General features: G+C 62.3%; 2 protein-coding genes and 1 long non-coding RNA gene across 10 annotated transcripts in view; 2 read left to right on the forward strand and 1 right to left on the reverse strand.

Moving 5' to 3' along the window:
- The window catches only part of KIF21B (kinesin family member 21B), a 63,423-nt gene extending 57,050 nt beyond the window's left edge, over positions 1-6,373 (forward strand). For 2 of the 5 annotated variants that reach the window (XM_089773633.1, XM_089773634.1), the window contains 2 exons: positions 352-551; positions 1,002-1,271. In XM_089773633.1, the coding sequence (XP_089629759.1) occupies positions 352-551; positions 1,002-1,101 (300 nt within the window). In that variant the 3' untranslated portion in view covers positions 1,102-1,271. Of the gene's footprint in view, positions 1-351; positions 552-1,001; positions 1,647-1,669 lie in introns of those variants that run through there. The other 3 variants (XM_075910516.2, XM_075910517.2, XM_089773635.1) reach the window with 2 other exon arrangements.
- Positions 6,374-6,591: 218 nt separating this feature from the next.
- On the reverse strand, positions 6,592-12,001 carry LOC142820910 (uncharacterized). Its single transcript, XR_012897918.2, has 4 exons — positions 11,869-12,001; positions 8,285-8,444; positions 6,920-6,979; positions 6,592-6,730 (listed from the first exon to the last, which is right to left on the reverse strand). It is a non-coding gene; the product is annotated as an uncharacterized LOC142820910 (long non-coding RNA).
- A 518-nt stretch (positions 12,002-12,519) lies between these two features.
- LOC102456071 (maestro heat-like repeat-containing protein family member 7) overlaps positions 12,520-19,763 on the forward strand; it is a 33,023-nt gene continuing 25,779 nt past the window's right edge. For all 4 annotated transcript variants that reach the window (XM_075910176.2, XM_075910178.2, XM_075910173.2 and 1 more), the window contains exons 1-6: positions 12,520-13,620; positions 14,488-14,624; positions 15,282-15,382; positions 17,375-17,500; positions 18,500-18,579; positions 19,388-19,511. In XM_075910176.2, coding sequence (XP_075766291.2) covers positions 13,301-13,620; positions 14,488-14,624; positions 15,282-15,382; positions 17,375-17,500; positions 18,500-18,579; positions 19,388-19,511 — 888 coding nt within the window. In that variant the 5' untranslated portion in view covers positions 12,520-13,300. The remainder of the gene's footprint in view (positions 13,621-14,487; positions 14,625-15,281; positions 15,383-17,374; positions 17,501-18,499; positions 18,580-19,387; positions 19,512-19,763) is intronic.

The raw sequence follows: 19,763 nt of genomic DNA on the forward strand, positions 1-19,763 counted from the left end.
GCTACTGAAGGGAGCTTTCCGGCCCCAGGTGAGTTTGCAGACTCCCGCCCCCCGGAATTGGCCCTGCTTGTGGGTCTCGTGTCCAGGCTCCCTGGCTGCAGCGAATCGATCCCGCTGGGGAGCCTCTGGCCAGTGCCAAGGAGCGCTTGTCTGGGGGGCGCTGCTCTCTGACCGGGATCCAATCTGCCGCTGCGGCCGGGGGGGGACCGGAGCAGAGCTTAGAACCGCCAGCCCCTGCTGCCCGGCACCGACCAGCACCAGGCGTTTGCATGGGCCCGTCGTCGCTACAGGCTCTGGCCCGGGGCGCCGTGGCCGGGCTCACCAGCTCTGCCCTGTCTCTGTGCCTGCCAGCAAATCCCCAACGCGCACAAGGACTGGGTCTGCGCCCTGGCCTTCGTGCCCGGCCGCCCCATGCTGCTGAGCGCCTGCCGCGGGGGCACGGTGAAGGTCTGGAACGTGGAGAACTTCACGCCCGTGGGGGAGATCAAAGGCCACGACAGCCCCATCAATGCCATCTGCACCAACGCCAAGCACATATTCACGGCCTCCAGGTGAGGGCTGGGGCGGGGCTCCGCCGTGGAAGGGGGGGCGGGCCCTGCGGGGGGCGGGTCTGGCCCCCAACTCACCCGGGGCAGTGTTGCACAGGGTAGGGGGCAGTGAGCAGCGCCAGAGCTGGGCTGCAGCGGGGGTGGGGGCCTGCAGCCACCCAGCCTCTCACCGCCGACCCCTCTCAGCCGTCGTTAGCCCACCCCCCACGAGGCCCCGTGCCCGTCCCTCCGGTTCTGACCTGCCCCTTGGGGGTGCTGCTCCCCGGGTCCGTGGCCTCGCGGTGCAGAGAAAGGGCTTCTTGCCCGCTGGACACCTCCCGTGCCAGCGTGGCGGCCCTGCCCCACGGCCCCTTCTCCGCCCGCCCTGTGCCCAGCCCTGGCGCGCTCTGATCTCCTCTTCTCCCACCATGTCCCCCCCCGTCCGTTCTCTTCCTCCCTGTGTCTGTGCCGCAGTGACTGCCGGGTGAAGCTATGGACTTACGTGCCTGGGCTCACCCCCTGCCTTCCTCGCCGCGTCCTTGCCATCAAGGGCCGTGCCACTAGCCTGCCTTGACCCTCCTCCTGCTCTCTCTGGCTCTCTCCCCGCTGCGGCGCTCTCGCCGGCGCGCGCTTTGCTCTCTCTCTCTCTCTCGCCCCCTCTCTCCACTCGGGTCTCCGCTGCTTCTCAACGGTACGAGCTTCTTTTGGATTTTCCCCCTTCCAGCTCTGAGCAGGAGCCTGTCCTCTCATCCTCTCCCTGCCGGCCCCCTTGGCTGGGGCCCGCTGCTCCCTCTTGTAGCGCCAGGGGCCAGGCTGGCAGCTCTCCCACCCCTCTGGCCAGCTCGGTGCTGCATGGAGCTTGTCCCTCCAACTGCTGCTCCTCCTGGGCCCGTCTGGGGGGACCCCAGCTCCCTCCCACCCCATGGCGTCACTGGCCACTGCCAGTGCGGTGCCCTCCGGCCGAGAGCCCGGTTCCTGGCACGCGGGGGGCAGCCGGGCACGTCCGCACCCTCCCTGCGCGGGCGCACAGCGGCCTGGGTGTCTCGAGCTGCAGCGTGATGCCCAGGGGGGGCAGGGCACTGTGCTGCTTCTCCCCAGCTGGGGGAGCCCCCGGCCTCACTTCCTCTCGCTTTGTCCCCTAGCGACCTGACGGTGAAGCTGTGGAGCCGGAGGAAGCTCCGGAACGGCCCGACCTAGGCCCTGGAAAGGCAGGCCCAGCCCCCTCCCTGCCCAGGAAGCTGCTTTGTCCGCAAGAGCAGGGGGCGGCCTGGCCTGTGTGGTGTCCGGTTCCCAGGCCTCGGGGGGCTGGGGCTGTGGGCACTCCCGGCCGGGGGCGTAGCCCTGTGCAGCCCACGCTGGGCCTCCGTGGGGCGCAGGGGGACCAGGGCAGGGCCCAGCAGTGCTTTGGGACGGGGCCTTGCCAGCCCCAGCAGGACCCCCGAAGGGATCCGTCCAGTCTGCCCCCCAGCCTGGTCAGTACCCCGACCCCTGGAGCATGGTGGGATCCTGCCCCCTGCTGCTGGCCTCCGCCCACCACGATGCCTGGGGCCTGGCTCCTTCTGGAGTGGCTGCAGGAGCCCCCCTCCGCGCCTCGCCGGGGAGCAGAGCTGGCCGGGCCCGAAACCTGGAGAGGGCTTGTGCGTTGCCCTGGGATCCCCGGCCGACCCCAGCACCAGCGGATCCCAGCCTGGCACCAACAGGGAGCGTCGCTGGGGCAGGAGCCGCGTCCAGGGTTCAGTCCGCAGCTCCAGCGCTGTCTCCCGCCCAAATCCACATGCTGCTCGGCTGTTGTCAGCCTCTGCCCCACCTCGTGCCGAGCCAGGGTTTCCCTTCTGCCCCGGGGGTGGAGAGAAAGCAGAAAAATCCCTGGGGCGCCTCCCAGGAAGGGGGGAGCCCTCATCTCTTCCCTCTGGGCACCTCCCCACCCGACAGCCTGACTCTCCCAGCAGGGCCGGTGGCTGTGTCCCGTGGCTGGGTGTGGGGCGAGCTTGTTCCGGCTGCTGGGGGCAGGGCTGGAAGCTTTTGCAGGGGGCTTTCCCGCAAGGTTGAAGCGCCCTTCAGCAGTTTGGGGATTTGTAATGGCCTGGAAGACGGAAATGCTGGGCAGAGGGCTGCGGTCTGCTCCGTCGCACAGTAGATTTTAGGTTTGCTGGGACTGCTCCAGGACTGGCGTAGAGCTGGAAGGGCGGTTCTGTAGCCTGGAGAGAGGTGTGGGGCACAGGCAGCGGGCATGGGGTGCTCTCAGCGGGATCCACAGCAGGGTTCGAATGGAGCCTGGACGAGGGAAGGACTCGGGTAGCAGGAGGGGCATTAGCAGAGCTGGGGGGCAAGAAGGGTTACCCAGCCCCTGCCCCTGCCTGCTTGCCACCCACTTCACTGCTGCGCTGCCACGTCACTACATGGCACGAAAGCCACGATTCCATGAGGTCTCTCGCCCCATCTCCTGCCCTGCTGGGGTACCCACCTTCCCTCGGGCCATCCACAGCCAAGTGCCTGCAGCTGCCAGACCCCGTGGGCATCCCCCCGCCGCACTTCCGAAGCACATGGACTCACCTTCACGGGCCGCTGGCTGCCTGGGATGCGGGCCGGGCCGGAGGGAACCGCAGTCGCTCCAGGCAGCTTGGAAGAAGCCGCGCTTGGACTCCGCTTGTGTGGCTTGATCCTGGCAACGTGCTGGGGGCTGGTGAAGCGCTGGCTCTTCAGCTACCCTCGTCAGCAATGGACTTGTATGTCCTCGGGGGCTCCAAGACTCAGACCTTTGGTTCCTGGGTGATTTCCCCTCGTTTCCTTCTACGGGGCAGTTCAAAGGACGGTTCTCACCCCCAGATTTGACCTTCTTGAAATCTGTTACAGATGGGCCCGGAGATGGTCCCACTTTCTAAGCATCAGCGCCTCTTTATTTATTTGTTTTGCCTTTTGATGACCCAGCTGCCCTGTCTTGGAGTAGCAAACCCTACAAAAACAGTGGTTGGTCGCCCCCTGCTGGACACAGTGAACGTTGCCTGTGACTCCTGCTGCTCTCTGGAACCAATCAGTGCTTTCTCTGAGAGGGGAAAAATTGTTCATCTCCATCGTGTCGCTGAGCATCCAGCTACTGACGTCCTGCCAGGGGCTGGTGTGGTGGGATCCAAAGACAGTCACTCGGTTTGCTCAGCTATGGATCTCCCCAGCCGCCCGTCCTCTCCCACTGCTGCCACCAACAAAAGAAGTATCCCCAGGCAAGCGAGTGCTGCATTCCAGCCACTGAGACAGTGGAGTACAGCCAGGGCCCCTGATGGAACGGGGCTAGCGTGGCTGGGAGAGCGAAGGTGGATTTTACCGTTTAGCAGCAAGAGGGGCGAGCAAGCGTCTGAGCGGAAGAGGCTGGGAGCTGGGGACTCCGAGGCGCCAGTGTAGCTGGCGGGCTGCCGACCTGGACCCTGCAGGAGGATGTCTCGGGGTGTCTGTGTGGCGCACTAGCTGCCGCATGGAGCTGCTCTGTGGGGGTAACACTTGACAGCCTGGGGGCTGATCCCCGGCAGCTCCACCCTACGTGGCTCCAGTGACCCCAGTACGTCATGGGACTGAGCACTTGAGGGGCCAGGCCCCGTTACGTCTCGTGCCCAGGGCCCCGTGGCTCTCAGTGTGTGGCCACTTCCCGCTCCTGCGTGCTGGGCCAATCCCTTCCCACGCGGTGCCCCTGCAAGGAGGGGGGCGGGGGGGGGGCGTGTTGTACTCTGCCTGTGTGTTCGGTGTTGTTTCAGTTGGGGGGTTTCTTTCGGTTACGCTACCTCATGCTCTGAGCCATTTTTTTTTTAATGATTTTGAAACTTGAATTTGTCCTGGGAACGCACAGTCTGCCGCCGCCTGCAGTGCTGAGCCGCCCGGGCACTGGGCCGCGTCCTGCCTTTCCCGCTGGGCAGCCCAGCCATAGGTCACGCGTGGCCCTGGTCTGCTGCGGAAAGGCCCGTGAGCCTGGGAGGCCAACTGGAGGCAGGGAAGGGGCCTGATCTCCAGCCGGGGGGTGCTCAGGCTTTCTCTTTAAGGGATCCCGGGCTGGGCCCCTACGACAACCAGCTGTACTTGAAAATCATGACCCTGAGTCTTACATAGAGGCCCTGTCTGCACATGGGCAGGGGGCCTCTGGATGTCGCCCTAGGCCAGCGTGTGCCAGGCTGGAGGGGTCGGACTTGGTATGGCTCTTGAGCCCATGGGAGTCCAGCCTTCCTGGTCACGGCAGCACGGGTGCCATGCTCTAGCAGCAGCTGGAGGCTGATCCGGCCCGAGTGGGGGCGGGGAAGAGGGTGCTGTGCGTTTCCATGAAATCGGGGTGCCCTGCCCGACCCCCTTGGTAGTGGCGCTGGCTGTGGCCACCTGGCCATGGTGCCTGGTCTGGAATCAGGCAGGGACCAATTTTTACCAGGCGCTGGCTGCACTTAACCAGCACCTCCTGCAGCCTCGTCCCCAGAAGCCATGGGAGAGCAGGGCTGGGGCGGGCCCTGAGCCGGGCTGGGGCCGCGGGTGTGGGCCCTGCAGCCTGCGCCTGTCTGTCACACGACTTGCTCTGGGCTCCGGCCAGGCCCTGCCCGCCCGGCGCTGCCCCCCATGTCCTCTCCCGGCCCGTGGGCCTGGCAGCCTGGCTCCCAGCCCTGGCTCTGGCACCGCGGGGGCTGGGCTCACACATCACAGCAGCTCCCCCCTGCCAGCCCTGCAGAGCCCCTCGCTGCCAAGCACAGGGTCTGGCTCCGGGGCAGACGCCATCCTGGGGGAGCCTGTTGTCCTGAGGGCTCCCATCCCTCCTGCTGCTCCCCACACCGCCGTGACCCCCCCGCCCCTCCCCCGTGTTGCAGCCTGTCTGCTGGGCCGCGCGGGCGCCTGTCGGGGGTGCTTGGCAGGGCCTGGTCCCTAACCCTTACACCGGGGGGAGGTGGATTCTCATGGGCTGTGCCCTGGCACTGACCTGCCTCCTCCCTGCTCCTTTACACGGGGCCCAGCCCCCTCGCGCTGCCGGCCCTGCCCCCATCCTGCCTCCCCGGCCCCTTTCTGGTACGATTCCCCGAAGAGCACAAGGGCCAGGTCCCTCTGAGCCCACTGGTGACAGGGTCACCCCCCCCCCCCCTTCATCCTCACCAGAGCCACTTGCTTTGTGATCCCGCCACAGTCTCCTCGGGCGAGCCGGGTTGGGACGCCCCACGGTGCTGAGTGACCGGCCTTAGAGCGTGGCCTGGCTCCTACGCAAGGCCCCCGGCACCGGGACTGGGACTGGCTGAGAGCGGGGCTCCTTCCATCCCCCCACCCCCCGGGCCCCAAGTCCTACCAGGAGATGCTGCTGCTGCCCAGCCTGCAGCTCTTAGCTGCATGGTCCCACCCCCCACCCTGCTAGTCCAGAGCCCCTCCGCCTTACACTCCAGCGCCGCTTTACCCCGGGTCAATGCCTGGCCGGGGGGGCGATCCCCCCACCTCAGCGCAGGACGGAGCGCGGCGCCATGGCTTTGGGCTGGGCTAACTCCCCCGGCTGCACTTTGGGGTGAACGGCTGCGTATGGCGCCCTGGACGGCAGAGCTGAGCAGGACTCGCCTGGGTGACTCGGTCGGGCCCCGCACACGTGTTGCGAACAGCAGGTGCCTTGTCTTGCCCGGAGGTGCGTCCAGAGATGCCAGCGCTCGCTAAGGCCTGTCGCTCTCCGGCCGGACGGTGGGCGCCCGCGGGGAGTGGCCCGTGTTTGGTGTGTAGGACCAGGTGTGTATAGTTTATACCTCGCTGTGTGACTGTAAATAGGGTTATTTAAGCCTCATGCTGTACATGGGTTTTCCAATGGATGTGTCTGTTCTGTACACTGTCTTCGTAAATAAATGCAGCAAACTGAACAGAGGAGCAGGCTGCTCTTTACGGGGGGGGGGGGGGTGCACGTGGCCGGGCAGGGCAGGCTACCGATGGGCAAGATGGCTGTTCCCAGGGGTGTTGGGAGCCTCCCGAATGGACCCGAAATGTTTCTCCTTTCCCAAAGGCAGGGTGCAGGGCGGGCGATGGCTCTCAGCAGAGCGAGGGCAGCCGGCGGCTCCAGGGCAGGCGCTAGCCAGCGCACATGGTTCTGACCCTGCGGGCGAAGGTCCTCAGGCTGCAGCCAGACGGGGGCTGGTCCTTGACGGCCTCCAGGATCAGGCAGGTCTGAGCAGCCAGGCATCGCACGCGGGAGTTGCTGTCCTGCCCCAGGCCTTTGAGCACTGCGGTTGGAAGGGAGGAAGCAGCGGTCAGAGCCCCAATGCCGCGCGGGCGACTGCTCCAGCCCGTGGCTGCTGGGTGTCCGGGGAGGCAGCTCCCCCCTGCAGCTCGCCCAGCTCTGGGGTGGAGACCGAGTCCCAGCCCGGCCGCTGCGCCCCAGCGCTCCGTGCCCCAGCCGTGGCTCCACTCACCCTTGCAGATGGCATCCAGCTTGTCCCGGCTCCGGTGGTGCAGCTGCCGGGCGCTGAGCCCTGCACACAAACAGCTCGTCACATCCCTGCAGCCCCAGCCAGGGCATCAAAGCAGCTGTCACCTCTAAACACGGGCCCCCCGGGCAGCCACCTGTCCCATCGCAAACCCAGCACCCTCCCTGGCCCCACCCCTTCCCTGAGAACCCCCCTTGCTCATTCCACCCCCCCTCACTTCCCCCTCCCTTCCTCACTCTAACCTGGCTGGAAAAGGGGTCGGGGCGCAGGCCCTGGGCTGGGGCCGAGGGGTTTGGCGCGTGGGAGCCGGGGATCCTGCGCCGGGTAAAATCTCCTGCTTTGGCTGGAGCAGCCTCTAGGAAACTGAAGGCGACAGCAGGAGCCTCCCAGCAAATGACTGCGAGGGCTGCGCAGTGACCGACCCGCGGGCGCCTCACCAGGCAGTCACAGCTTGGCCACACATCCTTCCTCTGGACCAGCACCCTGAGCCGCCGCCACCTCAGGAACAGCGTGGCCCTGGCGAGGGTGTCCCAGCTCACAGGAGGGGCCGGGACGTTACAGGCGGTGGGACCCGCTGGCCTAGTTGCCCCGCACACCGGGAGGCCAGGTGGGCCGAGCTCCCCCCGGCCCCAGGCGGCTCGCGGCTGGTCGGAGTGTGGCCGGGGACCTGGCGAGGCTCCCGGCTCTGCCACTGATGCCCTGGGCGAACTCAGGCCAGCTGCTAAAGCCCCGGACCTAAGGTGCCCAACTCCCATGGGCGTTCCCTACTTTGGAGGCTCTAGGCCATAGTCGCTCTGTGCCTCAGTTCCCCGCCTGGAGGAGGAGGGGGCATGAGGAGGAATTCATTACTGCTGGGGGCATCTGGCGCCCCAGGGACGGGGGCCAGGAGAGCTAGTGTGAGCACAGACAGCTGGGGCGGGGGCAAGGCCTGGGCATTTCGTGGCTGTCTGGCCACTTGGCCAAGGCCACGCCGGGTCTTGAGCGCCACCTGCAGGCTGGGTAGCCCTGCGCTGGGAGGGGCCATGGCCAGGCCTGGGCTCTTCCTGCCAGCGCAGCCTGTGGGCTGTGTGGAGACAGGGGCCGTAGGCACGGTGAGGTGCCCCCCCCCAGCCTGGCTGCACAGGGGCTGTTGGGCTCAGAGGCTCAGGGATGGCTCTGGGCAGGGGTGGGGGGAATGACCAGGGGGCTACTGGACTCAACTTTCAAGCGATTTTGAGCACGGGGTTGTCGCAGCCCTGAGCACGAGCACCTGCCCCTGCCGGCCAGCCCCGGGGGCGGGGAGTCGCACGTTTCCCCGCACACAACTCACTGGTCACGGGTAACGTGCTCAGCTGCAGGCTCTGGCCTCACCTGGGACATGCTGAGATTCTCATCATGCAGGAGCAGCAGCAGCGGGACCAGGCTCCGGAGAACGTGCTCCTTCATCCACCACCGGTAGGGCTCCGTGACGATGCCCAGCCTGTATCACGTAGAGTCCTGGGGCCACGTTTGTCCAATCTTCTTTAATGACCTGGAGGATGGGTTGATTTGTTCATGGATGATATTGAGCTGGGGGAGAGGTAGAGACGCTGGAGGGCAGGGATGGGCTCCGGAGTGACCTGGACAGATTAGAGGGCTGGGCCAAAAGAAATCGGATGAGGTTCAACAAGGACAAGTGCAGAGTCCTACAGGCTGGGGACCAACTGGCTAAGCAGCAGCAAAGGACCCTGGAATTACAGTGGAGGAGAAGCTGGAGATGAGGCAGTTTGCTCTTGCAGCCAAGAAGGCGAACGGCTTATTGGAGTGAATTAGGAGGAGCGTTGCCAGCAGATCTAGGGAAGCAATTATTCAGCACTGGGGAGGCCACATCTGGAGTATTGTGTCCCCACTACAGAAAGGATGGGGACAAATTGGAGGAAGTCCAGCGCAGGGCATTGAAAACACATGTCCTCCGAGGATAGGCTGAGGGATCTGCGGAAGGGAAGCGTGAGGGAGATACCTGAGGAGGATGGAGAGAGGCTGTTGTCAGTGGTGCCAGGTGACAGAATGAGGAGCGATGGGCTCAAGTTGCAGTGGGGGAGGTCTGAGTTGGATATTCAGAAAAACGATTTCCCGAGGCGGGTGGGAAGCTCTGGGCTGGGTTCCCTAGGGAGGGGGTGGAAGCTCCTTCCCTAGAGATTTTTAAGGCCAATCCCTGGCTGGAGTGATTTACTTGAGGTCGGTTGTACATTTAGCAGGGGGTTGGACTAAATGACTTCCTGAGGTCTCTGCCACCCTAATCGTCTGTTTCCCTTTGTGATGGCGCGTTGGGGGTCCCCCGTCTCCTGCACCCTGAAATGGCACAAACAGACTGCACCAGCCGGTGGAATAGAGGAAGTTTATTGCCTCTCCAGGATACAGCACAGCACAGATGTAATCTGGTTACAGAGCTGGGCTAGGATGCCTCAGGCCCCCTTGAGATGGGGGAGACTGGGCCCCTAAACTCCAGCCCCTTTCCCTAGGCTGTCTCCTCCATGCTCCCAGACAGCAACTAACTAACCCTCTTCCAGCCCTGCCCCCCAGCCAGGGCAGCATCCACCTTCCTTTGTTCCTCTCCATGGGGGGTGTCTGGCCATACCGGTTGAGAGGTCCCTTTGCACAGTGACTCATCCTGTTTTGCTGGGTCGTGGTACCCACGGCAGCCAGTGGGGGTTACCCCAGAGCCAGCAGCATAGAAACCAGCCAGGTACCCCCACTATGTCACACCCTTGTCAACAAATGCCAAAGCAATGCACCCCCAAATCCTAGCCTAAGATTAGGGTGCACTTAGCTCTGTACCCCACACCTCCCATCTCCCAGCCCCCCAGCCTTGTGTCAGGTGAGGCATGGAGCACAGGGTCCCCTACACGCCGTCTCTTAGCCTAGCATTAGAGGGTGCAATGCTCCATGCCCCCCACACACCCTGTTTCCCAGCCTGGTGTTAGGGGACACCACACACCTTGCCCTGTGCACACCCCATCTCCAGGCCTGGCATTAGCGGGTGCCACACCCTGTGCCCCATGCACACGTTATCTTCCACCGTGGTGTTAGGGGGCCCCACGCTCCATGCACTGGGTACTCTTTTTCTCCTGGCCTGGCATTAGCGGGTGCCACGCCCTGTGCCCCATGCACACGTTATCTTCCACCGTGGTGTTAGGGGGCCCCACGCTCCATGCACTGGGTACTCTTTTTCTCCTGGCCTGGCATTAGGGGGCTCTGTGCTCTGTACCTTGTGTGATGGCGTGTCGGGGTTTCCCCAACTCCTGCACCCCCTGTAGTGGCACGAACAGACTCCACCAGCCAGTAGAATAGAGGGAGTTTATTGCTTCTCCAGCACAGATATAATCTGGTTACAAGGCAGGCCTAGCCCCCCTTGAGATGGGGGAGCCTGGGCCCCTAAATCCCAGCCCCTTGCTTAGGCTGCTTCCTCCATGCTCCCAGACAGAAACTGCCCCACTTCCAGCCCTGCCCTCCGCCTTCCTCCCTTTGTTCCTCTCCCTGGGAGGTAACCTGTAGAGCAGGTTACCTTCCCGACCCATCAGCTACTCTGCTGGGCCGTGGTACCGGGGGGGGGGGGGGGGTCACCTACAGCCCAAGCCTAGCAACCAGCAAGGTACCAACACTACGTCACACCTTGTTAGGCAATTTTGTGTGTGTAATTTGATTGTTCTACATCATTAAAATATAATAATCTGATGGTATTTAAATCAGTAATTGGGGCAACTAAGATGGAGTCTGTGACCGTTTAACGTAGGAATCCATATTAGAACATCAGAGCGGCCAGACGGGGTCAGACCAAAGGCCCATCCGGCCCAGTGTCCTGTCTGCCCGCAGTGGCCAATGCCAGAGGCTCCAGTAGGAGTGAACAGAACAGGGAATCGAGTGATTCCTTTCCTGTCATCCCTTTCCAGCCTCTGACAGAGGCTAGGGACACCATTCCTACCCACCCTGGCTAATAGCCATTGATGGACTCAGGGCCCACAACATATTGGCACCTGAGCTGGGGAGCTCACCTGACACCCCCATGTCTCCTTGCTGCACTAAGCAGACACAATTTTCTACACTCTGGGTCCTAATGGTGCCCCCCCACAGTCTGGCACCTGAGGTGGCTGCCTCAGTTCTCCTCGTGGTAAGGCCAGCCCTGGATGGACCTAACCTACATGAATCCAACTAGCTCTTTTCTGAACCGTGTTAAAGTCCTCGCCTTCACCACATCCTTTGGCAAGGAGTTCCACAGGTTGACTGTGCATTGCGTGAAGAAAAACGTCCTTTTGTTTGTTTTAAACTTGCAGTCTATTCATTTCATTTGGTGACCCCTAGTTCTTATTTTGTGGGAAAAAGTTTAGTCTGTACTGGAGAGCACCGAGACATGTGGGTGGGGGGGAGGCAGAGGGCCTCAGTTTGTACAGCTCCAGAATCCAAGGGTGGCACAATGTGCCAGGGAGGTCTTGAGGCTTTGTCACGGCTATACATGCTACACTGACTGCAATAAACAGGATAGCCCCCAGTGCCACTCTGCAGCTGGGCTTCTGCCTGCATTCTCCCCTACAGCTAATTAGGTTATTGATGGGGTTTTTATTTAAATCAGGAAGTTTGGGTTTTAGTTTAGTTTAAAAGTGTTAAAGAAAGGCACGGGTACCTCGCCCCTTCCAGCTCCCCCTCCAAACTCCCTCAGGAACCTCCCTGGCCGCAAAGCTCCGATCTCCTCAGGCACTGACCACTCAGAGACCAACCTAACCCGGACGTCCCTGCAAGCGTCACGAGGGTCCTGTTCTCCTCAGACTTTTCCCGCCCTTGTGGCTTTATCAGGACTCAGCCTCAGGGCTCTCGGCCACAGTGGCAGGCGTGCCTGGGCCCATCTGCTCTACCACCTGACAAGGAGGGACAACCCCAGCAGGGCCTGCAGCAGAGGAAGAAGGGGGTTTTACTGGCCTCACCCGCACACCGCCTGCTTGTATTATCACCAGCCTGCGACTCCTTCCACCCACCAGTCCGGGCCGGACGTTATGGGACTCCGCAGCGCTCTGCCCCAAGGGCCCTAATTCAGCCTGAGGGTAGCAGGTCCCGGTGCCTCCCCCAGCGCCATTGCCAGGTCCTCAGGCCAGAACGGGCCCTGTACTTGGGGTTTGCTTGCCACTTTAATCACAGAGCCAAAGGCTTTGACTTAGTGAGTCTGGGCTTCCGGCCCGTTTGTTGCCGTGTCTGTCCCGTTTTGTCCGATGTTGGTTATGTCTGTGTCCGGTTCTCTTCCCCATTTCTCCCTCCTTTCTAATCAGTCCTTGAATAGCTTCCCCCCTTGTTTGCACCTGAACATCGCCTCCTCTCTCTTTATTGCACCTACGGGGGCGGGGGGGATCTGCTTCAGTGCTTCATTAATTCACAGGTGATAGACCCTGATGGGGGGGGCCGATCCCGTATTTCTGACAAGGGCACCAAGCTTCATTTTAACCGTTTGCTTGGCCTTGGGGTGTCTTCATGTCTCGCCTGCCTGAAGCCCAGCCCTAGTGACTCCGGGGGGTGGGGGTGGGACAGGGGCTGAGACAGGGGAGCAGCCCACACATCCAAAGGGGCTGTCTGGGGCAGGGGTGGGCGTGGCAGGGGTGGGCGTGGCATGACATCACAAGGCCTGTCGCAGCTAATTGGCCCACGGCGGTAAGGAAGCGGTGACCACGCAGAGCGCCCATGACAACGGGCTGGGAAGATGCTGCGGGACAGGGGCGACCTCGGAGGCCGCCGTGGCTTTGCTGCAAGGAATCTCCCTCGCGCGCTCCCTCCTTGCGCGCTGAGAGAGCCTTGCGGGAGCACTCGGGAGTTTTCTCCTTTCCCACTGCTAAGGGAGCTGGAAGAGTCGTGCCGGGGGCGGTTCCTTCCACCTGAGACACAGGAGGGAAGACAGAAAAAGCAGAGGGGAGTCAGCCATGCCACCAGCACGGCACAGTGTCTTTAATATTATTAGGAATGATCTCTATTGCCATTGGGATAACCACGGCCCATCTCGCCCACTATCCCGTCTCTGACGTGGCCAGCACTGCAGAAGACTTGCCCAGAACACGGCCATCAGGGCGTTGGTTATCGATGGAGCTCTCTTCTCCCAGCTTCTGGCATTCAGGGACGTACGGACACCTGGAGCCAGGGGCTGGCTAACAACGTTGGATTGACTTCTCCCCCATGGGCTGATCCAGTTCTCTTTGGAAGCCACCTCCACTTCTGGCCACCACCACGTCTCCGGACATCAGGCTGCCCAGGTGTCTGGTGAGTCACGCCCCGGCTGGCCTGTGACTCGCCTGCCCATTGTGACACTGCGCCGGCTGGCTGGCACAGCCCTGCCGCCTCACTGCCAGGCCTGGCGCTGGCACGTGTGGCTGGGGAATGCTGAGCCAGCCCGTTCAGCTCCGTCACCGGCTGCAGAAAGCGGGTTGCTCGTTTACACCGCAGCTTCTGCCCACGCCTGGCTCCACGCCGGAGACTCTTCTGTTGCCCCTGCTTTTCCCTCGCCTTGCCAAGCACCCGGGGCCGTCCCTGCACCGCTGGCGTGAGCACAGGATGGAGTCCAGGGTGGTCACGGCTGTGCCAGGCAGCACGGAGGAGGAGGACTTGGCAGGGCGTGGGCAGGTGGCACCGTCTGGTAGGGGCCCAGCAGAGCAGTGGTCAGTGCCCAGCCCTGCTTTCAGACCTCGGCATGAGATGTGGTGAGTTGCTCTGGGCCTCAGCGAGCTGGGGAGAGGCTAGACAACAGCCTGCCAGGAGGCGGCTGGGGAGTACCCAGACCCAGAAGTGGCCCTGATCCTGGCTCCTGCCCAGTAAGTTGGGAGCATGAGTTGGGGAGCTTCCGGCTCTGTCATTTCTCGGCGCTGGAGCCTCAGCTGCTTGGGAGGGGAGCTGTGAATTCAGAGCCAGACTGGTGTTTGGGTCTGAATCCCCCGGCCCTGCAGAGCGTTTGGAGCTGGCTCCCGGCCGCGCCCTTCCTAGCCTGGCAGGCAGCCCCCGGGCCCTCCAGAGCCAACCTGCTGCTCCTCCTCTCTGCTGGCCGGCTAGCCGCAGCTCCCCAGCCCCACCCCAGCGCTCCAGCCTCCTCCACGGGGAACCCCACACACAGTCACTTTCTAGCTCCACAACTCCTGCTGCTCACAGCCCGCCTGCCCCAGCACCCCCTCCCTGGGGGCTGCCACCGCCCGTATTCCTGGGGGAGAGAGCAGGGTAATTTCCCTGGGCAGGAAGAGTCCTGGCGGGGTGGGACCAGCCTCTCTGGTGTGCAGCTTGTGACCCAGTGGGGAGCTCTTTGCCCTGGGCTGGGGGTGACCTGGGAGCCTGGCGACCTGGGTTCTAACCCTGCCTGTACGGCTGAGGGGCTGGGTGACTCTGAGCATGTCTGTCTACTTGTTTCCCTGCTGGCTGGGCTGGCTAGCGCGTGAGCCCTGTGGCCAGGGACCGAGTGCAGCAGGGCCCTGGTCGCAGCTGGCACTTGGAGGTGCTGGTGGAACAGACCTAGCCTGGCTGGCCCCACTGCACAGCCTGCCCTCCCCCACCAGCAATGTCTGGTCCTGGCTTCTTTGCAGGATGATGGAGGAAGCACCCCAGGGCTCCTCGAAGCCCATCCCTGCCTGGGAGGAGAGCAAAGCTCCCCCCTGGAAGAGTCGGCAGAGGCACCCCCCGCAGCAGCAGGAGCTGTGTGTGCTCCAGCCCGTCTGTGCAGGTGAGCGGGGGCCAGCTGGGTGGGGGAGGGAGCTGCATGGTGGTGGGGCTTGGCCCCTCCAGGGTTGGGGTCCCCTGGAGGAGACGACTCCGTAGCCTTGCAGGGCTCTGGCCTGCCATGAGATGGAGACAGGCAAACCCAGCGGAGGGGAGGCCCTCCGGCTGGCAGCAGCTGCAGCTGTGAGAGCTGACTGGGGCAGGTGGAGACAGGCCCGTCAGGCGGCAGGTCGGCGGGTTGCTCGGGGCACGGTGGTTGCTAAAGCCCGGGACTGCCAGGAGCCGGCCTGAGCAAGAGATGCCCTCTGCTGCTGCTGGCTCCTTTGCAGGGCCACACGTGGCAGTGCAGGGCATCTCATGCTCAGGCCGGCTCCCTGAGGGGGGTGGCTGATGTGCCCAGTGCCTGCCCGCTTACGCCCGATGGCTCTGGCTGCCCATGGCCGGAGAGGCAGGCAGAACAAGCAGCGTGCGTGGGGAAGAGGGGTGGCCGCTGGGGACTAGAGTTCTGACTCGCTCTTTGCTGGGCTGGGCAGGAAAGAGTTCAGGAGGCCAGGGATCACTGTGCTGTGCTTCAGGGCCTCTACACTGCTGGCGTGGGAGCTGGGGGCAAAGGTCTAAGATCCCTGCCTGTAGCATTACCACCAGCTCTGTCTTCTATCAGATTCACCAGCCCCTCCCAACCGCCCCTGCTTTCTGGAACCAGACTTGGAGGAGAAAGAGGCCCTGGACTACATTGACGCTTTTCTCCGGGTCAATGAGCAGGTACCAAGAGCCCTCCTCTGACCTGGCCCTCCATACGTGCCAGCCACTCTTCTCCACATGGGGCAGGGAGTCCAAGGCCAAAGTGGACCACTGTGACCTCCGGGGTAACACAGCCCAGAGACCCACCCCCAAAGGTTTATACTAGAGCATCTTAAAAACATCCCACCTCGGCTCACCAATGGGCACCCCCCTTGCCCTGGGACACTTCCCCACTGATTTGTTACTTTCACTGTTTAAATGGACATTTCCCGCTTGCATGTGTCTAACTTCCACCTGATGTCCTGGAATACTCTGAGCCTATCGGGGGCTTTTCACCCTCCCTGTCTTGCTGGGCTGGGCTCACAAGCTTCTTCCAGCCATACACACAGACAGGGCAGAAAGACACAGTAGAGATCCATCCTGGAAGACTCAGGTTAGGGGGCTTGTCCCAGGATCTGGCCTTTGGAGTACAGAACCAACGGCTTTATGAAATTCACCCCCTCCCTCAATGTGGAGAGCGGTATGCACAGCTCTTTGTGAAATTAGTAAGTGAGGAAAGGGGCAAACTGGGTTATGGTATAAACAAGAATTAAGTTTAACCTACACAGGATCAATTTTACATGTGTATGAGGGATAGCAAACAGAACAAAGCAAGTTACTTAGTAAATAAATAAAACCCACAAATGAAGCTATCCCATTAGATAGATAGGGTGTACATTAGCACAGGGCTACTCAACACGGGGCCCACGGGCCGCATGTGGCTCATGGCTTGTTTGTTTGTGGCCCACAGTGTGGTTTGGGGTTTACATGGGGCACAACACGCAGCCCATGGATGGGAGCCAAAACAAAAAAGCAGTCAATAGAATGGTCTTCTGTTGAGATGTGGTTTAGTAATTAAATTCCTGGACTATCTTTGCTCATTACAAGTACTGTCATATGGGTGGAAATTGGGTAAATGCTGCATTTTATTAATATCAGCAGAACTGACTTAAATGGGGCCTGCGTGTTGTGTAGCCTTGCCTTTAATCTTTGTATACATGCCCGTCAGTGTGAAAGAAACTATTTGCATATATATTTGCATATATATTTGCATGTACATGCAACCACACTTAAGTAGTGGCCCTCGGCATATGCTGAGTATCACTGTGGCCCCCAGAGCTTCCAAAGTTGAGTAGCCCTGCATTAGCAAATTCGCACTCTGGGTGATAAAAAGGTTGAGAGGCACAAGCTAGATTGGCTTTGCAGCTTGGATTTCCTTAGGGTTAGGGTTTAGGGTTACACAAGTGAGGCCTCTCTCTAGCCTGGGACTATAGTTTACTCTTTGTCCCTCAGGTATTTCCCAGTATCTTGTTGCAGGGAGAGTAAGCCCCCTCCATTTCGTTGTTCCCCTTGTATCTCCTCTTCCCGCTGGCTGAAAGCTCTTTTGCTATGGCCTGGGTCAAACAGTTGCCAAGGTGCAGTGCTGCCTTGGCGAGGTTTCCATGGCTGGCCATTCCAGGGGTAACCTGGGGCCTGTGCGTTGTCTCGAGAAGACATTGTTTGGCTTCTTTAATTGTTGTCCCTGAGGCCCTGTTGAACGTCACAACGTACATAACTTCACATGCAGCGACAACACCCACAGCCCAACGAGACATGGATGTCTAGCGGATAAAGGCTTTGAGAACGACACCTTATAAGCCCTACTCTCTACTGAACCGATGGCAATTGCCTGAGAGTGGTGAATATTGGGGTGTCGGGGTGTCACATCCAGATGTTCCTCCCACTCCCCAGGGCCCCCAGTTTGGCTGTGCACCTGCTGAAGTTTGCCATTGGCCACCGGCCCTGGTCTGGTTCCACACGGAGCCGCCCTGCCTTCCCCAGACAGTCGCTCCTGAGGCCAGAGGAAACGCCTTTCCCCGCACTCGGCACGTCAAAGCCTGAGCTGCGTGGGGAGGAAGCTTCCTGGCCTCTCTGCCCCGGGGGCTCCGTGCCACGCTAACCTGCCCGCTTGTGTCTAATCTCTGCGGGACGCAGGATGAGGCCGAGAAACTGATGTTTCTGAATTGTGTCAGCACCCTCAGCAGAGCCGTCAGCGCCCAGAGCCCGGAGGGGAACCTGGATGCGTTTATCAGCAAAGCTCTGTTTGTGGAGCGGATAAAGGCGAGTCCAACACCCGCGTGGGGCACTGGGCGGGCTCTGTGGCCACCTCTGCCAGCCACTGGGCCGGGTCAGACCTTGGCCTGTGGCACAGGAGAGCCTGGGGCCAGGTGCCTAGAGCGGGATCTAGTCTCTGCAGCAGCTGCATGGACGGGCTCCTCCAGGCTCTCACGCTGCACCACGTCCCTGCCCTTTGATCGCTCTCCTGCCTCTGCCTCCAACTGGCCAGCACCCTTCTTGCCTGGTGTGGTGGGTGCAGCTGCCGCCCCCGGGTCGAATGCAGAGGGGAGCTAACCTCGAGCAACTGCAGCCCCCTGGTTACACGCCCCAGGGCAGCATTAGCCTTGTGGGCCCCGTGTCGCACGAGGAGCTCACATGCAGCCAGTTACCATGGCAGCCGTGTCTTCCGGTTAGAGCCCCCGGCTGGGACTGCCTTCTGCTCCCAGACACAGAACCGCCCAGTGGCTCTAGGGAAATGGACAGCGTCCCCCTGCGCCAGCTTTCCACGCCACCGGCCCCCTGCTCAGAGCCCCACGCTGCGCTCGGGGACTAGCACCATCTGCTCCATAGAGCTGGGAACGCTTTGCCCCCCACGCTGCAGAGAGCTTCCCGGGGCTTAGCTCCCTTCCCTGGGGCTCGGCTCACCTGGACCCGACTCCCAGTTCTGCAGGGAGACCCTGGGCTCGTCCCATCTTCCTCCGTGCCTCAGTTTCCCTGCTAGGCCTCATCTAGTGTGCTCTGTGGGACAGGACTGGCCCTCACTGAGCACCTGGCACAAGGGGCCCGATCTAGGGGTAGTCTCTGGGTGCTGATGCTGACGGAGCCAATGCAGTGAGCTGGTGTGTACGCGGGGGGCCCTGTCTCTGTCTTGCACTGCCCGGCTGGGGCTCTGCACGCCATCAAGCCGGCAGGAGGACGACCGGGCTGCTGAGCCCACATGTCACAGGCAGGGCCTGTTGGAGCATGGAGCCCGCCTGCCATTTCCCCACGCTGTGTCCCCAGATGCTGATTCATCACGAGCCCGTCAACGCCCTGACAGGGAGGGTGCGCCAGCAAGCAATGCTCACCCTCATGGAGCTGAGGTACCCGCCCCGCCCGGCCCCAGGGCAGCCAGATGCACCAGCCTCTTTGCCGCGTCCAGTTCTCCAGGGCATCCCCCCTCTGTCCTGCTGGAGCTGTCTGCTCCCCACTAGCTTCCCTGCCCTCGGGCACCAGAGACTGTCGCCGGCACCAGGGGGTTGGTGGTAGAGGACCCTTCGGAGCTTGGCCTCGTCAAGTGGCCCCTGACGATGGGGGGAGAGGGAGGACCTTTGGGACCCCTAAGCGATGGCTCTGGGGCCGGAGGGGCAGCTGGAGCAGAACTGGGGTCGCTGCCGTCTGTGCCAGCTGTGTCATGCTGGCAGCCCTGTGGCTGAGAGGCTGGGCAGGCTGAGCCCTGGGAGGTGGCACTGCCTGTGCCGGGGGCTTTCGGTGCCGCTGGCGCCCTGCTCTGCCTTTGCCAGGCATCCGGAGGGTGTGGGCTGGAGATGGGCTGGTGGCTGGACAGGTGCCCCCGGACTGGGAGGGGAGGGGAGGGCAGGGCAGGTGCTGGAGCAGCTCAGGGCCATGCTCTGGCTATGGAGATGAAGGGGTTAATGCCAGCTGGGCTGCCCCCTGCCCCGCCCAGCTGAGTGCCCTGTCCAGCGGGCTGCGAGCCCTGAGCTGGGTGTAGGGCTGGATTCCTGCCCGGACCCTGCCCTGCTGGTGTGAGAGGAGGCAGCACCAGCTCCCTCCTCCGGCCCCTCCCCTGGGACCCCGTAGGTCTGTTTCCACGCCCGGGGAGCCGGAGACCTCAGCATTGGAGCATCAGTCCCTCCTCTGCCCTCCAGTCCACAGTGTCTCTTCTCTTAGCAAAGTGAAGCCTCCGCTGCAGGGTCTGGACCAAGGCAGCCTGCTCGCCGTCTGCTTCTCCAGCGTGTTCTCCCTGCCTCCAGCAGAGACCATGCAGGGCGCCGAGGCTGATCTGTACACCCAGGTAAGCCCCAAGTGGCTGTGTGGAGCCTCCCAAACCGCATGGGGATCCTGCCAGTTGCTGGTGTGCCTGCCTGCTGGGTTACCTGGCACTGGCACAAGCGAGTACTGATCACAGCTCGTCGGCAGGACTTCACCGCCGGAGAGAAAGGAGCAGCTCCCTCCTAGGGCAGCAGTAGTAGGCATTTATCCTTTACGTGCACCAGCAAGTAGTGGGAACAGACACTCCCTTCACAAGCACACTGATCCCCCCATG

The sequence above is a fragment of the Pelodiscus sinensis genome, chromosome 27, assembly GCF_052426305.1.
Source record: "Pelodiscus sinensis isolate ZL-2025 chromosome 27, ASM5242630v1, whole genome shotgun sequence".
Lineage (NCBI taxonomy): Eukaryota > Metazoa > Chordata > Testudines > Trionychidae > Pelodiscus > Pelodiscus sinensis.